Below are 24271 nucleotides of genomic sequence, written 5' to 3' on the forward strand. Positions count from 1 at the left end.
CAAGACAAGGCATGGCAAGTTTAACTGTATAACAAAATCTGTACACAAAGTAATTCAAAGAAAGACTCACAATACAAACAAATCAAAATATAAAAGAATGTTGTGAAGTAAGAATGCACCGATATGATTCTGATATTGGATATTGGTGCTGCTACTAAAAAAAAACAACGCTGGGTGCAATATTGGCTTCCAAATATCTCACCCAGCAAGATTATTAAGATTATTAATTAGTAGGAATGTAACAATAACCAAAATATCGTGATATCGTATCGTCAAAATTCTCACAGTAATATCGTGGACCATCACAATATATTGAATTACAAGTCTCTTTGCTTAAATTAAGAGTTATGGTGGAGCAATAGATAGTTTTAGTTCTTTGGATTAAGTCTTGTCAAGACATTTTAAGAGGAAAAAGTAGCAGTTTGTTAGCTTCCACAAAATATTGCAATAAATATCGTACCGTGAGGTTCATACCATGACGATATCGCTTCGTGAGACTTGGATATCGTTACTCCCCTATTTATTAGTCATAATTGGCCCAGAAAGTCTCATGTTTGAACTTTTATTTATACAAAGTTTTTACTTGAGAGATAAAGAACAGCTACCTAAAACATCTAGACCAGTTTTATCTTATTTTATTTTTGTTTAAAGGAAATAAATGTTGTTTTCAGTCTCTGCTCTGGTATCAGCTGATATTGGGTATCAGCTGATCTTTAAAGCTGTAGTATCAGAATCGGTATTAATAAACGTAACAAAAAAATCTTGTGATTGTGATGTCCTCTGAAAGCCAACATATTCCTGAGAATGAATAAAGGTAAACAGGAAAGGAAACATCTTAAAAATTAAATCAGTTTTAACTTTTTGCCCTCCGTGTCTTGCGTGATCCTTAGAAGTACAGCCTGCTTTTCAGATCCTATTTCTGCCTCCTCACTGTGGGAATCTCAAAGGAAATGTTTATGAAATATAACAGAGCGGGCTGACAACTCAGAGCTATAAATCTGAAATAAAAAGTTAAACAGTCAAAAGAAGAAAGTGTTGTGAAAAGATCCCCTCCCTCCGGCTGTAAAACGGACTACCGAATGTGGGAGTTCCCAAAAATATTCGGACAGGAAATTCCCCATTCCCAAACACGTTTTAAGGCTGCAGCCACCCAAACACAGTTACACTAATCCTGTTAACACTAATCGCTTTCCTGCCTGTCCTTCCTATCAGTCCCTCTCTCTGTTCCCTGTCTCTATAAAATAAAAATTAGGACTGTTGCCATAACGATTAGCAATTTAAAAACGAAATATTATATCTTTTCCTCAAAACGTTGACTACAACAGGAAGCTGAAAGCCATGAATAAACCATGCTTTTTATCTGTCACATGTAGAGTTACGCTGTTTGTTGGTGATAACATGGGCCAGCTTCAGGGACAGTGTGTTCTGCTAAAAAGAGGATTACTGACGTTAAATAGTGAGGTTTTTGAATTTTGAGCGAAAAATAACAGCAGGAATGAGCTGTACACATCAAAAAGCCTATTCAGTAACACCATGGGTATGAATTGTTTGAGATAGGCTGTGAATTTGGGAATTTTGTAAATAGAAAAATCTTCAAAAAACTGTCTGTCTGTCACGATAACAACATTTTGAAGTAATATTGCTGAAGAAAATATAAAAGATAAACAATAATGAAACTAATTTATACCTCTGACACAATAATAGTGAAGCAGAATTAACCACCAAAAATGTTCTAAATGTAGAATATGGTTAAAAAAGCAGTTAGTTTGTATCTATGACGACTCATAGAAGTTATTTATTCAACCTTTCACAGCTCAAATCTAATAAAACTGAATAAATGACAAGAAGTTGCGGACAAAGAAAAAGCACCCAAAAATCATGACACATATTTACACCCCAAAATTACTGTTTCATATTCAACGATAAGTGTCATTTGGTTGAAAGGGACAAATTATGCTTTTGTATTGTATTTGTAGTGATGGTAACTGGTTTACATGTTGTGGATAAAATACAATATGGATCTAAAATGACTTAATGATAGAAATGGGTCCACTGAGTTCAGGGCTAAAACTGCAGAACTGATTCTTGCCCAGTGGCGGATTTAGCAATTTGGGGGCCCTAGCTGAACTTGAGTTTGGGGCCGTCACTATAAGGCACAGTTTTTTTAATTTTGTTTTGTTTTGCTAGGGTGACCATATTTCCATTTATCAAAACCAGGACACTGTACTGGGGTGGGAAGTGGGGCCTCATCATCGACACTGAACTACTCTCACCTGGCAAAGCTTTTTAATGTTTTTGTCTTGGTGAGCTCTGAGATCCCTGACAGCCCCACTGGACACTGAAACATATGTGCCTGCTTTGCACACTGTACACCTCCCACTTGTCCGACCAGGATGGAAAGCGGGGAATTTCTTGTACAAGTCATCGTTAAATGTGCATTTGCGCTTCGGCATGTTGCGGGCAGATCGAATAGTTGTGTCTGCTCGCTCCTTCTGAGTGTACAAAGAGCTACAAGAGCTGGTCAATTTAATGGCCCAATGAAAGGTAAGGTAAGGTAAAGGTAAAGGTAATGAAAGCCAGGACATTTCCATCACTTTATTAAAAAAAAAAAAAAAATAAATAAAAAAAACCCCGGATGGCCAGGAAAGGACGTGAAAAACGGACATGTATGGGGAAAAATGGACGTTTGGTCACTCTAGTTTGCTTTTTAAAAATATATTTATTGTCTGTTTTTCCCCGTTATTCTTGCCCCATGCCCGTCTCTTTTATTTGAATTATGGTGGATTGGAAACTTGTCTTATTAGTTAGGTCGCCTACTAGATCACCAGAACTGAAAGTAGTTTTATTTTTTTGCTAGTACAATTATATTTTTGTTTACATCCATTACATATGATTATTATTAGCAAACTACTCTCATTTAATGTCATATTGAGAGAAAATCAAATTGCTCTGAAGCCTCAACCATTAGAGGCACTGAGGGCAGTTGGTTGGGGGTTTGGGGTCCCTAAGCAGCCGCCTACTTTTGCCTAATGGTAGCGCCACCTCTGTTATTGCTGGCTGGCATCTGATTACAAAAGAAACTATTGTGAATTTAGCTGTATTGAGCAGTAGATTTTTATTCACATTGTGTTTTTTAATGTGGCTACAGAGTCTAAAACTATATTAAGAACAGTACAGTTTAAGTACAGGGTCATGGGTGGGGATATGAGACAGGTGCAAACTGAAATTTCCTCAACACTTGGATGCAAAAGAATACAACGAGGCCTGTCACGATAATTACTATATCAAGTTCAATATTTATTAGATAGAATAATCATTTTGTAGGGGTCAATAATTATCTTTGTAATAATGGAAAATGATGGTTTTCTGTGCAACGATTTGAGCTGTAGAATGTCAAACCGTGAGCTTCTAAACTAGGCACACTACAGGACTTTTAGGTTGAGGGTCTGTCACCTGCTTGTTTCTATGGTGATGCCATTGCTCTGTCTGGAATGTTCCACAGTATGACATTAAATAAGCTCTACCTTACATTTATTCAATTATACCTAAAAAATACCTAAAGAAACAGGCATTGTGACTAGGGCTGACCTCGATACACAGGCCACAATATGATACATATCTCGATACAGTGCACTTTCGGTTTGATACAATATATTTCAAATCAATTCGATATGGTTTAATAAAAATTAAAAAAAAAGATAAATGATGGATGTGATACTAAAAGTCTTTGTTAAACCACTTCTTGTGCAAAATGAATATGAAACATTTTACTCATCAAAACTGTGAAAATGTCAAATTTGTCACATATAAGAGTTTCCTTTCACTAAACAAACAACAAAACTGTAGCTCTCTAAAAAAATAATTTAGTAAAATATAGCAAAAAATATTCTTGGCGATATATCGATGCAGCAGCCCATAATATCGATACTGTATCATCACGTTAAATGATACAATATATTTTTGCACACCCCTAATTCTGTCTGTGAGTGGGGTCGCCTCTCCACAGATCTGACCTGTAACTGTAACAAAGTAATAGCATTTCCATCAGGAAAAGCATCTGACGGACTCTCCACCAGAAAAGTTACACAATGCACCTTTAAACTTAAAACAGTGTAAACGTAAATTAAATGATTCCACTTAATTGCAAAAAGGCTCCATTTATCCAGCACAATTAGGGAAACAAAGATCACTAAGGTTAGAGATAACACTTTCTACATTTAAATATAGCACAATGAACATTTAACTTTAATTGCTGAAGATATTTTCAAAGACACATATGCAGAGAAAACTGGTGTTGTTTACGTTTGGCAGGTTTTTAATTAGATACAACAACACTTTACGCATTTAGCATTTATCATGTGACCTGTTGAGCTGTGACAATACTACATAATTAATTGTTTGCGTGGGTTGACATTTGTTTTACTTCATAAATTAGTAAAACTTTAAGTGGGGATCTCAATTATCCTCAGTCGAGTATTATGCCAAAGGAAACGTAGAGACACAGCAAGTCAAAACACATGCAAATCTACACACGCAAACACACACATATACGCACAGTAAACATGATGACAAAGTACAGCTGTGTCCATGTGGTGCAAGGCATGATGGGAAAATTCAAAACAATATTATTTACTAAGGTTATCACGAGTAAACAGTAACGGAGAGAGTTCACACTTCATAATGAGTCCAGGCCACAGGAAGCTGCTACTAACTGTGGCTAATGACATTTTCTCCACTGGCTTAAAATTCCCTTTGGTTTTTAGTGGGTGGAAGACTTTGGCACACGGACTGGGAGATCATAATTTTCTATTCTATTTTGTTTTGTCCTGCTAGAGAAAATAATAATAATTTTGATAATAATTTCCTGAATATAAACAAGACAAATGTTTGAATCAGTGCAATTTAAGAGAAAATTATAACATTTCTTCCTTCAAAGCATCAACTGAATAAAAAACATATAATTTGTGATTAGAAATGACTGAATCTCAATCTTGATCACAATTACAGCCATAGTGCTAAAAATATTTATACATATTTGAGTTGATTATAGGTCCTATATTACACAAAAATGACTTTGGTTAGGTTAGGTTGCTTTATTCATACATTTGTTTTGCAGATTTGAGAGGCTGGTCCCATATTTCACATTTCATTCATCCACATTATGTGCAATAAACACGTATAAAAACACAATTACAAAATAAATTGTTACAGTGCTCCAGTGAAGAGCAGGTTTGTTCCATCCATCACGCTTAACTAAAAACACAATAAATATTAAATATGTATAAAAACACTCGGTATTTCCAAGACAAATAGACTAAAATTGGTAGATAAACAGATTACAGTTTATTCATAAGTATAATAGCAGCTGGACTGAAGCTCCTTTTAAAACAATTCGTTCTAGACCTTAGGACTAAAAGCCTCTGACCAGGGAGAAGCAGCTGAAACTCTGAGCTTAGTTGATGTTGCACGTCTTTCAAAATACTCTGGGACATCCTCTGTAACTGTCTTGAGTACAGGGAGTCCAGGCGGCTCTGAGGATGGACAATCACCTTACTCGCCCATTTAATCGACTGATTCAGAGAGTTCTTGTTTTTAGCAGAGACGTTCCCAAATCATGAGACCAGTGAAAAAGTTAAAACTGATTACATAAACTTTTTATAGAACAGTGTCATCATGGTTGTCGTGAGCTTTAAAACATGTTATAATGCTGTTACCTTCTCAAAAACATACCTGGAGTTGTGTTTTATTTCATTCGCACATGTTTGAGTAATCCTTTATTATTAGTCTGTGTACATCTCCAAAGCTCAAAATGTATGGAGTAAGAAATATTTGTGTGCATAAGATAGAAAACTGTGCATATTTGGAAAATCCGTGCATATTTGGCTGTGGTTGAGCATAAACTAAATATTCGTAAACTCTCGAATGAGTCCAGTCATACATAAAATGTATTTGTGTATTTTATGCATCAGAATATGAATTGAAAAGTTACAACATCAAGAATTATAATTGTGAAATGAAGTTGCATCTATGAATTTGTATCCGTACTGAAGAAAGCGTAATCGTAAATTTTCATTTCGTGATTGTAATTCTTGATATCATAACTTTTCAATTTGTATTCTGATTTTATGTATGACTGGACTCCTTTGAGAGTTTACGAATATTTATTTTATGCTCAACTACGGCAAAATATGCACAGATTTCTATCCTATGCACACAAATATTTCTGAAAGTGTTCTTGCTCCATAAAAATGCTCTTTTCCACCTTCTGATGTCATGACGTTTCCAAGATAGCTTTTACCTTTCGCTCAGTAAAGATGGGCAAATCCAAAGCTGAAATTATCAAAATGATTATAGCAAAGGTGTATGGAGTTTAAAAAAAGGTGGAGCACTTCCTGTATTACCACATGAGGTCACAAGGTGGAACAAGGTGGAGTTTTCCGTTTGAGAGAAGAACTCAGTCGAAATATGCAGGATTTGTGTATTAAACATGCATGAATGAAACAAAACTCTTGGTATGTTTTTAATGAAGACACAACATTATAACATAGATCATAAAATAGTGTAATATGGACCCTTTAAATACATTTTTGCAGATCCTTTATGATCAGAAATGACTACAGTCTCGACTACAAATATGAATTCACATTTGAGTGCATTACACTAAACACACTAACACTCAAGAGTTGTCATTTTACAGTTTGTACATTAAAACGGCAATATTTATTCAAAACAACTTCATAAAAATTCAACCCCAGTGACTTCCTGTTAAAAACTGTCGAGCCGCTTTGCCTGCCTCTTAACCCTTTGTCACTGTGAACGCTTGAATTTTTGCAAAAACCACAAGTAAGCACCGGGTCACGGAATAGAACATTAGATAGATGTAAACTAAAATATTTTGAGAACTTGAATGCCATAAAATATACAGGATTATCAAGCACAAAAAGAACAGTCACAGACAATTTTGACAAAGATAATAAATAGGCCTAATGGAGGAAAAATTCATAAAAGCTGAATTTGCATTTAATGAGTCTACTTTGTTTTCTTTGCTCTTTTGAAAATGACAGATGGGATTATGACAGATTTAGACGTTTCTTGTCTGAAAACAAAAAGAGCAAAAGATGACAGGCTGTTAACGTGCGATTACCAGCTCAATTATGACATTCCTGTGTTATGGGCTGCCATGGTAACCTCGGTCGCAAAAACTTCCTGCTGAAGGCGAGAAGTGAAACGGTGGCACTGAGGTCAGCTCGCAAGCAATCTCTAAAAATATCTTAAATGTGAGTGTGATGTTTTGGCCGGGCGTATTTTGGAAAATTGTAGGTTTGTCAAGACGGCTTCGATCTGAGATTTTAAGCAGCTGTTTGGATAATAATAATAAAGGATATTCACCTTTTATCTTCATGTGATATTACAGGAGTTTTGTCCATTCAAACAGTATATTTAAATATATGTTTTATTCTTCAACATTCCAGTCAAATGAAGCTCATCGAGGCTTTGCAGTTACAGAAGTGAATTTGGAGCAGAGTTTCAAATTAGGAAAAGGAATTGATTTACAGATATATAGTGAAATAAAAACACCAGGATCATGTAGAGCAAGTTGAAGGGACAGTTTGGAATTTTGGACATAGGACCTCATTTCCTAGTGAGCCAGAGTGTTGGAGACGTGTGGATACACTTTTTTAAATATTCCATCCAGTCCTTGTATTTGCAAAGGTCGCTGGTGCTAGGCTAGTGCATATCAATGGCCATAGTTATCCTGCCACTAAAAACAGTCTTACTCACTCCACAAAACACCCGAAGCAAATCTATTATTACGCCAGACTGTCGATGTAAATGTTTGTGTTGATAGAGTAATGTTAATAAATAAAACTAACCTTGCAGCGCATGAATCGTTGCATGTTGAGGGACTATTTTCTCATATATCAGTCCGCCTCTGCCACGCTTTCTATCAAGAAGTACAACTCACTGCTGCTGCTCAGACATAAATCCTTCAAATGCAAGGTTGGTTTTACTTCTAAAATTATTCTATCGACACAGACATTATAATGGCGTTATAATTGTTTTGGTTAAAATTGGTGTTTTGTGGAGTGAGTAAGACTCTTTTTAGTGGCAGGATAACTATGGCCATTGACATGCACTAGCCTAGCACCAGTGACCTCTGCAAATACAAGGACTGGATGGAATATTTTAAAAAGTGTCTCCACACTTCTCCAACACTCTGGCTAACTAGGAAATGAGGTCCTATGTCCAAAATTCCAAACGGTCCCTTTAATACGAACATTTTAAAATGAAAATGACGAGGCTCACAGCAGCAGTTACAGGGAGAAGGGAGACGATTTTTCACAGTAGGTCAATTGGAGCCAGAGTTGATGGAGCCAGAAGGGCGCCCATGCTCACTTCCTATTTGGAACGCGGTCCAAGTCCATGCAGTCTCTGTCTAAAACCCATATTAATATTTTAACTGATTCCTTCTAATACAACAAATGAAACACAAGAATGGATTGTACCAGTATAAATGGTATAGAAAACAACATTAGTTCTAGTAATATAACTTTAACACTGTAGGTACGAGTATTTTTTAAAGGCTGTGAAGTTATTTGAATTTCAATAGAGATACAGATTGAGTCTTTTCTAATTGTTTATGATATGCTTTGGGTGTTTTAATGGGGAAGTCCAGAGTCAATCCTCAGGCAGTAAAAGCATGTGGTTTGGAGCAGAGTTCGCGCTTTGTGGGAAGACATTTTTGGGTAAAATGGCAAAGATTAAAAGTCTGTATTGTTTATCTTCAGGAAATTAATACTGAAAACCTTTGGCAGTTGTTTTTAATAAGACAAAATGAAATTGAAGAAATCTGTGACCAGTCAAAAGAAATGAATTGTGATTAATTCTATTGCCCAGCCCTAATTGTATAGATTTAGACAAACTTTAATGACTCACAAAGGAAATTATTTGGACACAGTAGCAAACAGCAAAAATATAATTGGTAAAATAAGTAGTAGCTGTATTTTGCATTGTATTTGGCTTGTATGTTAGCACGTATATGTAGCACTGACCTTGAGAGAGGATCCTCGAGGACTCACACATTTGAATGGTTTCTCCTCTCCGTCCACAGTGTCGTCCACTTTGTGTCTTTTCTCCGCCGCCTCCGCTCTTCGCTTCTCTATCTCCTCCTTCATCCTCCTCTTCTCCTCCTGAAAATAAGATAACACCATACAGCTTAGAAACACATCGCACTTACCGTATGTCATCAGACTATAGTACAGGGGCGGGCAATTATTATTTCCATGGGGCCACATGAGAAACAGAAAATATTGTGGAGGGCCGGGCCAAAATACTTCACTCAATTCTGCATAATATTAATTCTATTTCTTTTTACAAAAAACAGTAAATAGCATTGTTTTGACAAACTGGTAAGACAGGTAAGAGTAAATGTTATGAATAAACAATGAAAAAGTGAGGTCGCCTTACAAAAAATGGCATTAAAAAAACAACTCTTAAAAGCAATGCAGCTTTAGTCCATGCATGAGGTAAAATGATAAAATATGTTTATTTTGTATGGGTGTGACGATATCCAAGTCTCACATACGATAATATCACGGTACAATATTTATTGTGATATCGTGGGAAAGCTCATGATATGGTGGGGAGGCTCACGATTAGGGATGTAACAATATCCAAATCTGTTGGTACGATATTTTCATGATATACATCTCAAGGTACAATATTTATTGTGATATTTTGTGGAGGCCAAAACTGTTAATATGTTACTTTTTCCTCTTAAAATGCCTTGACAAGACTTAATCCAAAGAACTAAGACTTAAAAGTGCTTAGAACTGTTATTTCTTCTTGAAGTCTACACTTAGAGGGAACTACATAGACCATGATCCTTTGCTCCATTTGTTTTTTTTTTTTACCTATTGCTGCACCATAACTCTTCATTAAAGCAAAGAGACTTGTAATTCGATATATTGTGATGGTCCAAGGTATTATTGTGAGAACTTTGACGATATGATATCACGATATTTCGGTTATTGTTACATCCCTATTATTTTGTAAATCCAAATTATCTTAAATGGGCCGGTCAGAGTCAACCAAAGAGCCATATGTGGCCCGGAAAATGTATAATTCCCAGATCTGCTACAGTAGGTAGATATATTGTCAAAAAAAGAATGCATTAAAGGTGTCCAGAGTTTGGTGGTAGTCTGTTACCTTCTTGCCTCCATGGAGATGTTATTGCTTTGCACGGAATGTTCTAGCCTGATTCATCAGCTGATTTCACATTGTGGAAACCATCTGTCCTCACAGCATTAGGATTCGTTTGCTTGATGGTAGTACTTTTTTATTTAACCAATCGCTGCTATTTGGTCGTGAAGTATGTAATGCGCCACCACTAACGGGGCTAACTGGTATATTAAGCTTTTCCCAAATCCCGTAGGAAGAAGGGTAATAACGTCTTTCCCCTTGATAAAATTCATCAAACATTCTCTTTGTTCCAGTTTTAAATCCTCAATCTCAGGAATTGTTGCCAACACAGAATGTATGGCTCTTCGCTGAATGACTGGTGCACGGACTCGTACTTCCTGGGTTCTTTTTTGTTCCGATTCCTGACCTAGTTGCTGGAGAGAAATGAAATTGAGCGGAGACACTAGGCGGTGCCAGCCTGGCTAGGAATGCTCTACAGCAGGGGTGTCAAACTCATTTTGGTCCGGGGGCCGTATCCAACCTACTTTGATCCCAAAGGGGCTGGATCAGAAAACTCATGTCATATAAACCCCAAAAATAACAGTAAGTTCAAATATTTGTGCAGAGAAACGCAAATCTATTACAGAAATATTTTTAAACTGATGAACTCTTTCTTTTACAAAATATTATAATATTGAACAACCTGAAACTTTAAGAAAAATACAATTTCAGCATGATGTTTTAACATGAACTTATGTATGTAAACAGGAATAAGTCAATTTTTCTTGGAAAATCCTGCACTTGGCTCCACTTTTCTCATGTTGGACATTTTTCTGATGAGGGTGTCACATCAACAGTCAAAACAATCATCCTTTAAGAGCGTTTGGAAAGAGACAAGTCTTCATTTGTGCTGCTCTGGTGGGAGGGGCCATGTACAGAGACGCTGGAGACGCTGCTGTGATAAACACCACAGAAAATTAACAAGATTTTAATAGAAAATATAATTAAAATATTTTAGTAGAAAATCAGCCGAGGGCCAGATTAAAGGTTTTGGAAGGCCGGATCTGGCCCCCGGGCCTTATGTTTGACACCTGTGCTCTACAGTATGGCATTAATGTTATCTATCTGTATTTGTTTGAATACAAAGGTTTACATAGCTCAAAAATACCTTCAGACACATGGTTTCTTACTGTCAAGAGCAACGCCTCTAGACAAATCTGTAACTTGACCTGGTGGAGTCATCCGTTTGAAGATGGATATGTTTAATGCCGTACTGTGAAATATACCAGGAAAAAATAATATAATCTCCATGGAGACAAGCGGACATTGGACCCTCCACCACAAACGTTACACAGTGCACATTTAAAGTTCAAATGTTAATGTGAGTTAGAAGAGGATTCAAAGGCATTCATCTGGAAACAGTTTGTGAAATCATTGTGTGTTCTGTACAAATCTATCACAATCTGAACTCAAAATGGCAGCTATTGTTGGATGTATTTTCTATTTCTGGACCTGATTCTGCTGAGCAAACATATTGACTGTTTATTTGAATACTCCCAGCAGGTGTCCTTCCTGTGCATATCCTTCTATTCAACGGGACCTAACCTGTTGCTCCTGGAAACGTAGAAAAGGATGTGTGCCTAAAACAGCAACTGCAGAAAGACCTCGATGTTAACAGACTGAGGGAGGTTAGAGACGGGTTTGGGTAAATGGCAGGAAAAGCAATAAACTTCAAGGGTAACAAAATAAATGACCTGTGGAGAGCAACTAAGATGGACCATATTTTGTCTACTTAGTGAAGGAAAAAAAATATGATTTAAAGAGCCACTATGTAACCTTTGTGGTGGAGGGTCAGCGGCCTTTAGTCTCCATGGGGATATGACGTGAATGCTTTGTCTGGAAAGTTGCTCACTACGGCATTCAGTCTTTCTATCGTCATGGAGAGTAGTAAGGTATTCTTAAGCCATTAAAAACAACTGTAATCAAATAAATTCAAGTTTAATGCCATATTGTGTAATGTCTAGGTAATTTTGTAGGCTGATTCATCAGTCGTTTCACTTCGTGGAAACTGTCTGACTGCATTCGGATTCGTTTGCTTGACAATAGATGAGTACTTTTTTTATTTAACCAATTGCTACTATTTGGTCGTGACATATATAATGCGCCAAATCTCGTAGGAAGAAGGGCAATAACGTCTTTCCCCTCGATAAAATTCACCAAACATTCTCTTTATTCCGGCTTTAAATCCTTGATCTCGGGAATCGTTGGGGAATGTATGGCTTTGTCTACCACAAAAGGGACCAGACAGGTGCTTGAGTTTGACATCATGGCTTCACAGCTCTTTGCTGATTGGCCGATGTGCAGTCTACAACTTCTGGGGTTCTTGCAAACCATCTAGTGTATTCCAATTCCTGACCTAGTCACTGGAGAGAAATAAAATTGAGCGGAGACACTAGGTGGCGCCAGCCTGGCTAGTAATTTTGACCCTACATAAGAAATCTTTCATAATGCAACTTTATATACTAAGTACAAGGCTGCAAAAGATCTGGTGAATATAAGAAAAAAGAAACTTGCATAGTCAATCTTTCAAAAAAGTTAATAAAAAGTGTATAAAGTGTGATCTTGCCGCTTTTATGGTTAATTTTACCGTCCATTTGATTTGATTTGCAGTTTTAAAATTTTATTCAATTGTAGATTATTTTTACTATTGCATATCCTCCAGTATATTGCCTTATATCATCATTTTAATTGATACATTGCAGCTGATGTAGACAACATTCCCTGAGGGTGTGATGCTAACTGGAAGCACTGCTCTGTTAGAGGCTCTGTAACTCAAGTTAGACTTTAATCTGAGTTATACGTTAACACAATCTGACCAGAAAGAGCTGTCTTAATTGAAAGTACCTAGCCTGATTCATCAGCCGGTTTCACTTCGTAAAAAACGTTTGACCTTGCAGCGTTGGAATTCGTTTGCTCGACGGTAGGCGGTTAGTTTTTGTCATTTAACCAGTCACTGCTATTTGGTCATGACGTATGTAATGCACAGCTAACGAGGCTAACTGATGTATTAAGCTTTTCCCAAATCCTGTAAGAAGAAGGGCAATAACGTCTGCCTAGAAACGACCACAAGTGAGCTGATGTGTGCTGTGAAACAAGTCTTTTTGGTTGTGTTCGCTAATGTGTGCATTGTGTCACCATAGAGATACATGTAGAACTCCCCCAGCGTGACGTCACTGCGAAGTATTGATAGCGAATTACTAACACAGGAAACACTGAAGAAACTGTGAAGGCAGCCTCTGCAGACAGAAGATACTATGTGCTACTTTCTAATTGATTTACCCCCTTTATTCAATGAACGAGGTCAAAAAAACAAATTCAATTACCTCAGGCAAATTCTTATTTACAAGGAAGGAGCTCTGCCTTGGGTAAAAATGCCACTTTAGAGAGCTCTGGGGGAGTATTTTTTTGTACTTCGAGTGTTTGAAGGATTATCGGTGTGTTGAGACAGGGCTGGTACTTGGCAGAATATCAGCTCTCTCCAGCAGTCCCTGTCTTGCTTAATTAGGAGCACTGTATCTCTGGGCCATCTTTTAATTACAAACCAAAAATGCTCATTAACATCACACAAGACAAGAAGAAAAAGGGTGACAAGGGGAGAGGGAGTGAGAGGAAGAGATGGACAAACTCAGTCATAAACCAGCACACGAGGTCAGGGCTGAGAGGGAGGAGGGTTCGAATTAGAGGTCAGGACAGAATTTTCAGCTCCGCTACTGCCTGCACCCGCATTGTGCAGTCCCACTCCCGCCCTGCCCGCAAAGAATTGTAACTTTCATTCCCGCTCCCCCCTGCATCTGCGATTTTTTTGTCCCGCAAATCCCACATGAACGATCACTTTCTTAAGCTCTATCAAACACGGAGAAGCAGAAAGGAATTGTCTAAAATGTGCGCGAGACTAGACCACATCCACAAGTTCAGGCTGCTTAAAATGTTTTTATTAATGCCAAATCATATATCCAACACAAATTATGTATAATAGACATACGTTAATCATTGGTATATTTCACTTTGCTCTCATATTTAATTTGCGGAACTGCAGTTTATCATCCTGTCCACCCGCTACCGCACTGTGCAGTCCTGCTCCAGAACGCGCGCGCAATGAGCTTTCAAAATGTGTCCCACATCGCACTGTTTTGCGTCGGGTCCTGTGACTGCAGGGCTCTAGTTCGAATCATAGACTGTGTAAAAAAGTGGACTAAGTGAGTCTGAGAATTCGGAGCCAGTTCCATGTTAGGAATGTGCATTTATTTGAGGATGAAAATACTGAAATAAAAACACCAGGATCATGTAAAGCAGGTTTATACAAACATTTTAAGACCAAAATGACGAGGCTCACTGCAGCAGTTACAGAAAGAGGGGTAACAATTTTTTTATGTAAAGCCAATTGGAGCCAGAGTTCATGGAGTCGAAAGCGCCCTCATGCTCACTCAGACATGTCCATTTATATGTATAGTCTATAGTTAGAATGCTTTTTGTAACTAATGTAACTGATAAATGAGAGATGAGATGCACTTATCATAATAGTTTGGTCACTTAGTAACTGTTATAAGCTTGTATAAAGTCTACTATTCCATGATAGGTTGGGCAATATTGAAAAAAAAAAGTTAAAACAGTAACCCAGTGATTATATATCGACCCATCAGGAATGTACTAAAACTTGCAGGTAAATGATTTGTTGTGAATCAAACTAAAATGGACTGTACCAAAACTATCTTTAATTGAGGGCAGCAAAATCTTTTGAGAGGGCCTGCTTACATGAGAATGCTTGTGGATAAAAAACACAAAATATTTTATCGGAATGCCTTTCGTTTAGAAGGCGATGGTGTTTTTGGGGCTTTTTATTTAGCTATTTTGTCTCTAAATCAATTCCTATTACTAATAAGGAACTCAGCTCCAAGTTCGTCCCTATAACTTCCAGCCTCAGTGAGCTTCATTTGACTGGACCTGAACACTATGGTTGACCTCACACTTCCTTAGTCCACTTCTTTATACATCTATGATTCTGACACTTAGGGCCTGTTTACATGAGAACGTTTCTGGGTAAAAATGACAAAATATTATATCGAAAGTGCCCTTTGTTTAAACGGTGATGGCATTTTTGGGACTTAAAAACGCAAAAATCTGAAACCACCCTCCACCGTGGAAAAATCAAATATGCCCGCTGTAGCATTTCCATCTACACTGCCCAAGATGCAAAACTCTGGTCAAATCTGCTCACATCGCGTTTACGTCACATACATACAGTACACAGAAACCTGGCATGCATACCCAATCCAGTTCCACACACTTTTGCGTCATCATATGCACGCAGCTTTCCTCCAAAAAACACTCATCTAAACGCGTGGAATAAAAAGTGAAGACGAGGCACCACTTTTGAGTCTTCTGTTCAGGCCATTATCATATAAACGCAGCCATAAACTTGAACTCTTTTAATGCGAACCAAACAAACTTTTTTACTGTGGAAAAGTCTGCTCACTTTGTCTTTCATCTGCTAGTTTCAAACCTATCCTTGATGGACAAAAGCAAACTACAAAGCGATGTTAAAACCTGCTCCAAAATCACAGGTGTCAAACTGAGAGACCTGCATTCTCTCGGGGAGCTCATCCATCTTCTGGTTCCTGACTTTGTACTCTGAGGGTAGTGTTTTTTTTTATATTGTTTTATTTGAATCTGGATCTGTAAAATTTACCACAAAAAAGCAGTAAAATCACTTTGTACCATTATTTGAAGATGCTGAAGCCCTTTTTGCAGCCATTTTGATGTTTTTATTTCACCAAAACAAAAAATATAATCCATTATTCATTATATCTCCCAACAATAACTTGGGAATTCTAAGGTTAAAGTGTCTAATGCAGTTCAAAGAGTGTAAATAGTAAATAGCGCATCTCCTTTAAGCTCCACAGTTGTGTTGATGCCAGTGTTCTGCTCGTACCTCCTCTCTCGCCTTTCTCTGCTCCTCCTCTTGCTTCCTCTGCCTCTCCTCTTCCTCCAGCACCTTCCTCCGCTCCTCCCTCCTCTTCTTCAGCTCCTCCAGCTCGACCTCTGCCTCCTGCTGCTTCTGCCTCATGCGTTCAAACTCTTCACTCTCTGCGTCGTCACGCCGTCTCTTCAGTTCCTCCAGTTTACGCTCCGCCTCCAAGCGAGCGGCGTCCTCCTCCTCGTCCAGCCCCACCGGGACCTCAGGGGAGCGGACACTGCCACGGCTGGGACAGAGGCACAGAACGTGGGTCAGAAATCACAGCGTTTAGGGGGAGGTGCTAAAGGTAAACAGGTGAAACGTGAGAATGAATGAATATTTAAAGGCACGCTTCAAGAGATCAGTGTGTCATGTGCGAACATACACACAATAGGGAGTAACTACTGTTCACACTGGGATTGTGGTCTACCAAATTATTATTGGTCGACTAAAAACATGCCCTGTGCATTGATTTAATAAAAAAATTTAACATCTGCTGCTCAAAATTGACTCTTGTGAGCTTTAAGTCATGTTATAATGTTGTTACTTCACCAGAAACATACCTGGAGTTGTGTTTTGTTTCATTCACACATTTGAGTAACACTTTATTATTAGTCTGTCCACATCTCCAAAGCTCAAAATGCTCTATTCCACCTTGTAATGCCATGTAATGGTAGTTTGCAGCAGCTACTTTTCACATTTAGTTCAGTAGAGATTGGCAATTCCAGGGCTGAAATTATCCAAATGATTCTTGTGAAGGTTTATAAAGTTTAAAAACATAAAACACCCTACATTATCAAAAGCTACTTTTTGCTTTCATTTCAGTAGATATGGGCAATTCCAGGGCTGAAATGATCCAAATGATTCTTGCAAAGGTTCATCAAGTTTAAAAACACAGTGTAGCACTTCCTACATTATCACAAGGTGTAACAGAGTGTTTTCAGCTTGAGAGAAGAGCTCAGCCTGAATATGCAGGATTTGTGTATTAAACATGTGTGAATGAAACAAAACACAACAGTGGGTACATTTTTGATGAGGAAACTAGATTGATAACATGGATTAGAAAACAGAATAATATAAACTAGGGATGTAACAGTAATCGAAATATTCGTGATATCGTATCGTCAAAAGTCTCACAATAATATTGTGAGCCGTCACAATTTAATGAATCTCAAGTGTCTCTGCTTAAATTCATTGTAATGTTGCAGCAACAGCTAAAATACTACATAGACCATGATCCTTTGCTCTGTTTCAGTCCAATCCACATGCTGAAATAACTTTCATAAGCACTTTTAAAATCTTAATTATTTGGACTGTGATGAGAAAAAAACATACTCACAGTTTTTTGTTTTTTTTTGCCTTCACAAAATATCGCAATAAATATCGTACTGTGAGATGGATATCATGAGAATATCGTAACGATAGATTTGAATATCATTACATCCCTAATATAAACCCTTTAACTCAAATTCAAATATATTATCACTACTTTTATTACACCAACTATTACTTTGTATACAAATACTTTTTGTTATTATTACCTCTGCTTATTCTAGTGGCCTAACTGTTCAGTATTATGCTATTAATACACAATATATCAGCAGTTCTACTATCAGTACGACCAGCAACTTCTACTTACTGATTAGATTCTGCTTATTTCAGCTTCTAATCCAGAGTTTTTCATGCATAAACAAACACACAAATGACTGCAGTCACTTCAGGAGGGATAAAGTTACCTCTTATCTTGTGTTTTCTATCTCTGGTTCATACTGTGAGCCAAGTGTAGCTTAGCACAGGTGACCCATGTCAAAAACACTGCAGCTCTGATCCAACACAACAGGAAATCCTCATTTACATAAGCCTCTCTATTACTCAACACTGTCATCATTCCCCACAGGCTGCAGGCACCGCTACAGTGACAAACGGTAACAGACAGTCTGATCACGATGCTTATCTGCAATGGAGCGATACTATTATAGAGCTACAGCTATAAGAGGCATGTTTAGTGATTATGTTACAATGCATAGGCCAAGTGTGTTCTAAAATAGTGTTTAAAAAGCCCAGTATGCTATTTTCTGATCTATGTTATAATGTTATTTCCTCACAAAAACATACCTGGAGTTGTGTTCAGTTTCATTCACTCATGTTTAACACACAAACTCTGCATATTGAGGCTGAGTTCTTTACCCAAACAGACATCAGAAAGTACTCCACTATGTTTTTAAACTTAAACATCTTCACTAGAATCATTTGGATGATTTCAGTACTAGAATTTCCAATCTAAACTCAACAAAAGGTAAAATTTTTCATTTTTCATTCCACATTCTTCTCTCTAATTGAATGTCTTTCTCTCTCTTTTAATTTCATGACGATTATTTATGTTTTGATTTCTTTTTATTGTGATTTTAATGTATTTCTTATTCTGTAAAGCACTTTGAATTACTTTGTGTACAAATTGTGCTATACAAATAAACTTGCCTTGCCTAAAATGTATTGGTTCACTTTAAAACTACCAATACAAGATGGAACAGAGCATTCTGAGCTTTGACAATGTAGACAGACTAAAAATAAAGGGTTATTCAAACATGTGTGAATGAAACAAAACACAACTCCAGGTCTGTTTTTGATGGGATAACAACATTATAACTTGGCTTAAAGCTCACAAGAGTCAATTTTGCGTAATGTAACCTTTAAAGATGAGTATAGCAATGTCTGTCTAACTTTACTTTGAGAAATCCAACAAATGTTGCGCAGTGAAAACCCCCCCTCCCTACAGCTCCCTACGTAGAAACGCCTTCTCCCGTCTTTACAGAAACAGGTTTGTTTACAGCCGGTGCTGCACATGACTTGTAAACAACTAAACAGTGTTGTTAAAGAAGCGGGTGTGCGGACATTTCGTTCACGGACGAGAAGTGAGGAGCCACAGGGGAGCGGTGCGCGGAGATTGTGAGGACAGGGAAAGAGCGGATGACAGGAAATGCAGAGAAGGTTGCGCGGAGATTCCAATGAACAGCAAACTCTTTCTTTGCCTTGAAAATACGTTTTACATGTGAAAAACGTTTGTCTACTTTGGAAATAAAACGTTTCATAATAACAAACAGAGTAATTTGGCGACCAACAATCGCTGGGAATCTACATCAACTTCGCTGCTTTTCCCTTGTCTTCTTCTTTCAGCTCAAAAACGGACTTTCTTTTGCGGCTAACTGCTCCTGGAGTGCAACAACTTTTTGCGTAATGGAGTAACGTGACAGTTAGGCAAAGTTAGAGCCTGTAGTAACATAGCAATGTATGTCTGTCTAACTTTACCTTAACAAAAAGACATAATTTACTATTTGTTAACCTAATTTCTGACAAAAAAAGATGAAAAAAGTTTACACGTGGGAAGGGGTTTGCCACTTTGTCATGGATGTTACTGCTCTGCCTGAAATGTTCCACAGCATGGGATAAAATATATTTTTCAATCATTCAATTACAGGTGTTTTTTTCTGAGCGGACTTGCCTCTCCACAGATCTGACTTAACTTTGTACTTGGCCTGACATTATTTGCTCGATAAATACATTTTAATGCAATACTGTGGAACATTCCAAGCAAAGTAATACCATCTCCTTGAAGAGTTACATAGTGCACCTGTAATACTGACAGTTTTGATATCTTGAAACATACATCCAGTGTTTCAGAGGCTTTTATGTAACAGATGGGCAGGTGTTACTGACTTGAGTTCGGGGTAAACAGACTTAAAGATTCATGCTGACAGCTGATCCTCCCTCTGTGCTCTACCTCTGGGTCCGCTCAGGTTTCCGGTGCTGTTTGGGCGGAGTGTCTTCTCCATGGATCCCTCCGTTTGGCCTCTGCTCCTCCTCCTCTTCCTCTCTCTCTCCTCCTCCTCTCTCATTCACCTGCATAACAAACAGAGGACGATCAGCAGGGAGGTGGTGACAGAGGGTGAGGTTTGAGTAAGTGGTGTCATGTGATCAAAGACGGAGGCCACAGCAAAAACACAGCAAAGCATAACAGTGTTCACTCATGTAAATGTGAAGACAAGCTTTAGGACAGGGGTCTCTAACCTTTTTCCTCCAGTGAGCTACTTTTACAAAACAAAAATGCCAGAGAGCTACTAGTTTTAGCAGTCACAAGAAATTTAGTATATAAAAGAGCCTCAACATTCCTTAGATGAGCTACAGTTAGATTAGGGTGATCAGACGTCCCTATTTACCCGGGACAGTCCCAGTTTTGAGCCCTGTGTCCCCTGTACCAGTAGATTTATATAAAACCACTGATTTGTCATCCCTATCTTTAACCAATCTGATCCCTGCCAACAGTAGAGGCATTAATGGTCATTTATTTAAGTAAAATACAGAAAAGCTGCTAAAAAATGACCAAAATGCAAAGAAAATATGACTATACTGACTCATGTTAGTCATGAATAGACCGAGAGCAGAAATGTTTTCCTTAATTACGCACTCGATTCACAATTTAATTATTACCAACCACCACAAACCAAGGGTGTCCCAGGTTTTTATTGTGAAAAGCTGATCACCCTAAGTTAGATACCTATAAAACATAAACCATTATCCATTTATTAGTGCACAAAGTTGGATATCAAAATGATACACGCAAAACAGTAAAAGGCATTTAATTAATCAAATTTTACTTATTCAACACAATATGTATAATTCAGAAATCCCTTGGCGAGCTACTTGGAAGAGGGTGGAGAGCTACTGGTGGCTTCCGAGCTACAGGTTGGAGACTTCTACTTTAGGAGTAGCAGGTATGTCAATGGGTACTTCTATATTTAGTTCACTTGCCTTTTTGACTTCTCAGTTCCTTGTCTCCTCCATTTTAAACAAGAAAAGAGAGAGCCATAGGGGAGAATGGTTGTCCAAAAAATCATTACCCAAATTACGATCAACTAGTATTGTAACTATATCTTATTATTTGAACAAGTATCAATAACGGACACACAAAACATTAAATGAACTAATATTATGTTGTGGAGAAAATTACATTCTTCTGCCTTATGTTTTTACTATCATTGCCATATCAAAGTTGGTATCTAGTATCAAGTCTTTTCTTTAGTATCAAAATCGGGTTTGAAACTTGCTTCTTGTAAATGTGATTGACAGCTGAGAAAGTGAAGAGTTGAGGAGACATGTGAACAAAATCGAGATGCACCGTGTACTATCCTACTTATATCCTCCCATTGGTTGTTTTTTATACACAGCTAATTAACATTTAATCTCCTAACAATTAACGTAATTGCTTGCACAGTCAAAAGAAAACCACAGGAAGACTATAAAGAAATAAATAAGAATTCTACATGTAATATGGTTATTGAGTTGATGGAAATAGTTGTGATCACCTCACTCAACAACTGTATTAAAAGAAAAGTCCCGAATTTTGGACATAGGACCTGATTTCCTATGTGGAGTGTTGGAGACGTGTGGAGGCTAGTGCATGTCAATGGCCATAGTTATCCTGCCACTAAAAACAGTCTTACACACTCCACAAAACACCCGAAGCAAATCGATTATTACGCCAGACTGTTGATGTAAAATGTCTGTGTTGATAGAATAATGTTTGAAATAAAACTAACTTTGCATCACATGAATTGCCGCATGTTGAGGGACTATTTTCTCAGCAACAGCGGAATTTTACTTTGCTGGTAAGACAGGTGCTAGGTGATATCAGTCCGCCGCTGCCAAACTTTCTATCAGGAAGTACAACTCGCTGCTGCTGCTCAGACATAAATCCTTCAAATGCAAGGTTGGTTTTACTTCTGAAATTATTCTATCGACACAGACATTTACATTGACAGTCTGGCGTTATAATTATGTTGCTTCGGTGCTTTGTTTTGCTTTTATTGGCAGGATAACTATGGCCATTGACATGCACTAGCCTAGCACCAGTGACCTCTGCAAATACAAGGACTGGATGGAATATTTTAAAAAGTGTCTCCACACGTCTCCAACACTCTGGCTCACTAGGAAATGAGGTCGTATGTCCAAAATTCTGGACTGTCCCTTTAATTAGGGATGGGACTTTACATTGTACCACAAAATCTTGCAAGATGACTTTATTTCATGTGTGGAGAAAAGATCTTGAGAAGTTGTATAGTCCCAGAAAGCAATGCGACAATGACAGCAAAACATTACTGATCTTAACTGCACAATTGTTTTATTAAAAATTATGTCAAAATCTCCTCTCGTCTCATTTTTGTAAAGCCAATCTCATGGAAATAGCGTCTCATCTCATGCCTAGTACTGAACATAAAACGAAATAAACCTTAAACTCTGGCCAGTATATTCATTGGTTTAATTGCTTTACTGCTGTTACATAATCACATTTTAAGGCTGGACCGTTTGACTCCATTCATACCAGTCTATTCTCGACGGCAGATATCGTAAGTAGGTGCTTTTCTATGAGGAATGTAAGCATCTTTTTACTTGTGAGGATGTTTTTATCTCTCACACTCGCTGCCAACAAGCATTAAGCATGTGGTTTAGGCTCCTAAGGGAATGTATAAACTAAAGAGCTAATAAAAGAAGACAGCTGGTTAGTTTGAGCAAGACACAGCGATCGTATCCAAACATTTATCTGAGCTAAAGGAGGGCCAGTTTTTATTTTAGCAGCACAGGAGCCAGTGTGGATACAGGGTCACACACTCAAAGGCTATTATAAATGCATTAAAACTGTAATGAATAGGCTTACACAGACAGGGCTCAAAATATGAATATGATAATTTTCTATATATATATACAATACGCTTTTTACACATGAGAGCTTGGGTCAGAAATATTTGAATGCTTATTAAGTTGCATTGTCCACATTTTTGACGTGGTGTGGTTTGGTATTTTTAAAATGTAATCTAACTTAATCCATTCTACTAGCAGGGCTGCTCACTTAAGGGACAATAGAATCAAATTACCAGTCTGTATTGTCACGATTACAAAAATCATGATACAATTTCTTGTCTTGTTATGAGAAATGTTTGCCTGACCAGCCAGCTCCTTTTACATTCTGTTCAAATCCAAAAGGCACTGGAATTGGACAACAGAGCGTGAAAAACCTTCATCCAAACTTGAAACAGTCCAAACACACCCGCAAAAAATGTGTATTAATTTGTTGTGTCTGTTAAATATGGAAGAAATCTCCTCTCCAAACTTCTCAAAATATAACAAAGAATAAAATATTCTTCTTTTGTCTGAGATAAGTAATAGTTTGGTGCTTCAATTGTTGATTCTGTAAAATTCTGTGCTGCTCCTTTATGTTATCCCCCCCTTTTTTTCATTCATTTAATTTTTCATCGTTTATTTTTGACGCAAACGGACTGTGTTTCTCTCTGATTGGTTAATCCGCCTGTCAATCAAGCCCTCTAAACTCATACGGCTCCAGGTCCTCTCCGTCTTTGTAAAGTTTTATCAAAGCGTGAGGTTCTGGCTGGACAGGTAAGGGAAACGTATGGGATACTTGTATTAGTTCAGCAGTGCATATGTCATATTTGATAACATTTTATGGTAAATTGCAATTATATTTGGTTCAAAACTGTGTAGCTCTATTCCTGCTTCCAACTTAGATTATTTTCAGATCTAAGTTATAATGTTGTTTCCTCATCAGAAACATACCTGGAAATTGTTTCGCTGAGTTCGTCTCACCTTCACTAAAATCATTTGGATCATTTTAGCTCTGGAACTGCCAAACTCTCCTCAACAAACTACCACTACATGACATCTCAAGGTGGAACAGAGCATTTTGAGCTTTGGAAATATAGATAGATCAATAATAGAGGATTACTGAAACATGTGTGAATGAAACAAAACACAACTCCAGGTGTGTTTTTGATGAGGTAACAACATTTTAATATGGCTCAAAGCTCACAAGAATCAATTTTCCGTAATACAGGACCTTTAAGCAACAATAAATCCTTATAGAGTGAGTGGAGTGTGTGTCATGCCCTTGATTCAGGTGAAAACATGCATAAATCAGTGACCACTCAGTGAAAGAAATATGTAATATTATCAACAATCTCACCACATCTCTCCAAACAGTGTCTCTAGTATTTTATTAACCTTCAGTCT

At 37.5% G+C, this 24271-nt stretch overlaps 1 protein-coding gene across 3 annotated transcripts in view; it reads right to left on the reverse strand.

The window, feature by feature from the left end:
• The window catches only part of cald1a (caldesmon 1a), a 190943-nt gene that overhangs the window by 35232 nt on the left and 131440 nt on the right, over positions 1-24271 (reverse strand). For all 3 annotated transcript variants that reach the window (XR_008632167.1, XM_055153475.1, XM_055153474.1), the window contains exons 5-7: positions 19974-20092; positions 16172-16442; positions 9054-9191 (exon numbers count right to left, since the gene is read on the reverse strand). Coding sequence is in view for 2 of the 3 variants with exons in the window: in XM_055153475.1 (XP_055009450.1) it covers positions 9054-9191; positions 16172-16442; positions 19974-20092 (528 nt within the window). In the remaining variant the exon portion in view is untranslated. The remainder of the gene's footprint in view (positions 1-9053; positions 9192-16171; positions 16443-19973; positions 20093-24271) is intronic.

Source organism: Boleophthalmus pectinirostris, unplaced genomic scaffold (assembly GCF_026225935.1).
Source record: "Boleophthalmus pectinirostris isolate CB_2022bp ecotype Guang Dong unplaced genomic scaffold, ASM2622593v1 HiC_scaffold_18, whole genome shotgun sequence".
Classification (NCBI taxonomy): domain Eukaryota; kingdom Metazoa; phylum Chordata; class Actinopteri; order Gobiiformes; family Gobiidae; genus Boleophthalmus; species Boleophthalmus pectinirostris.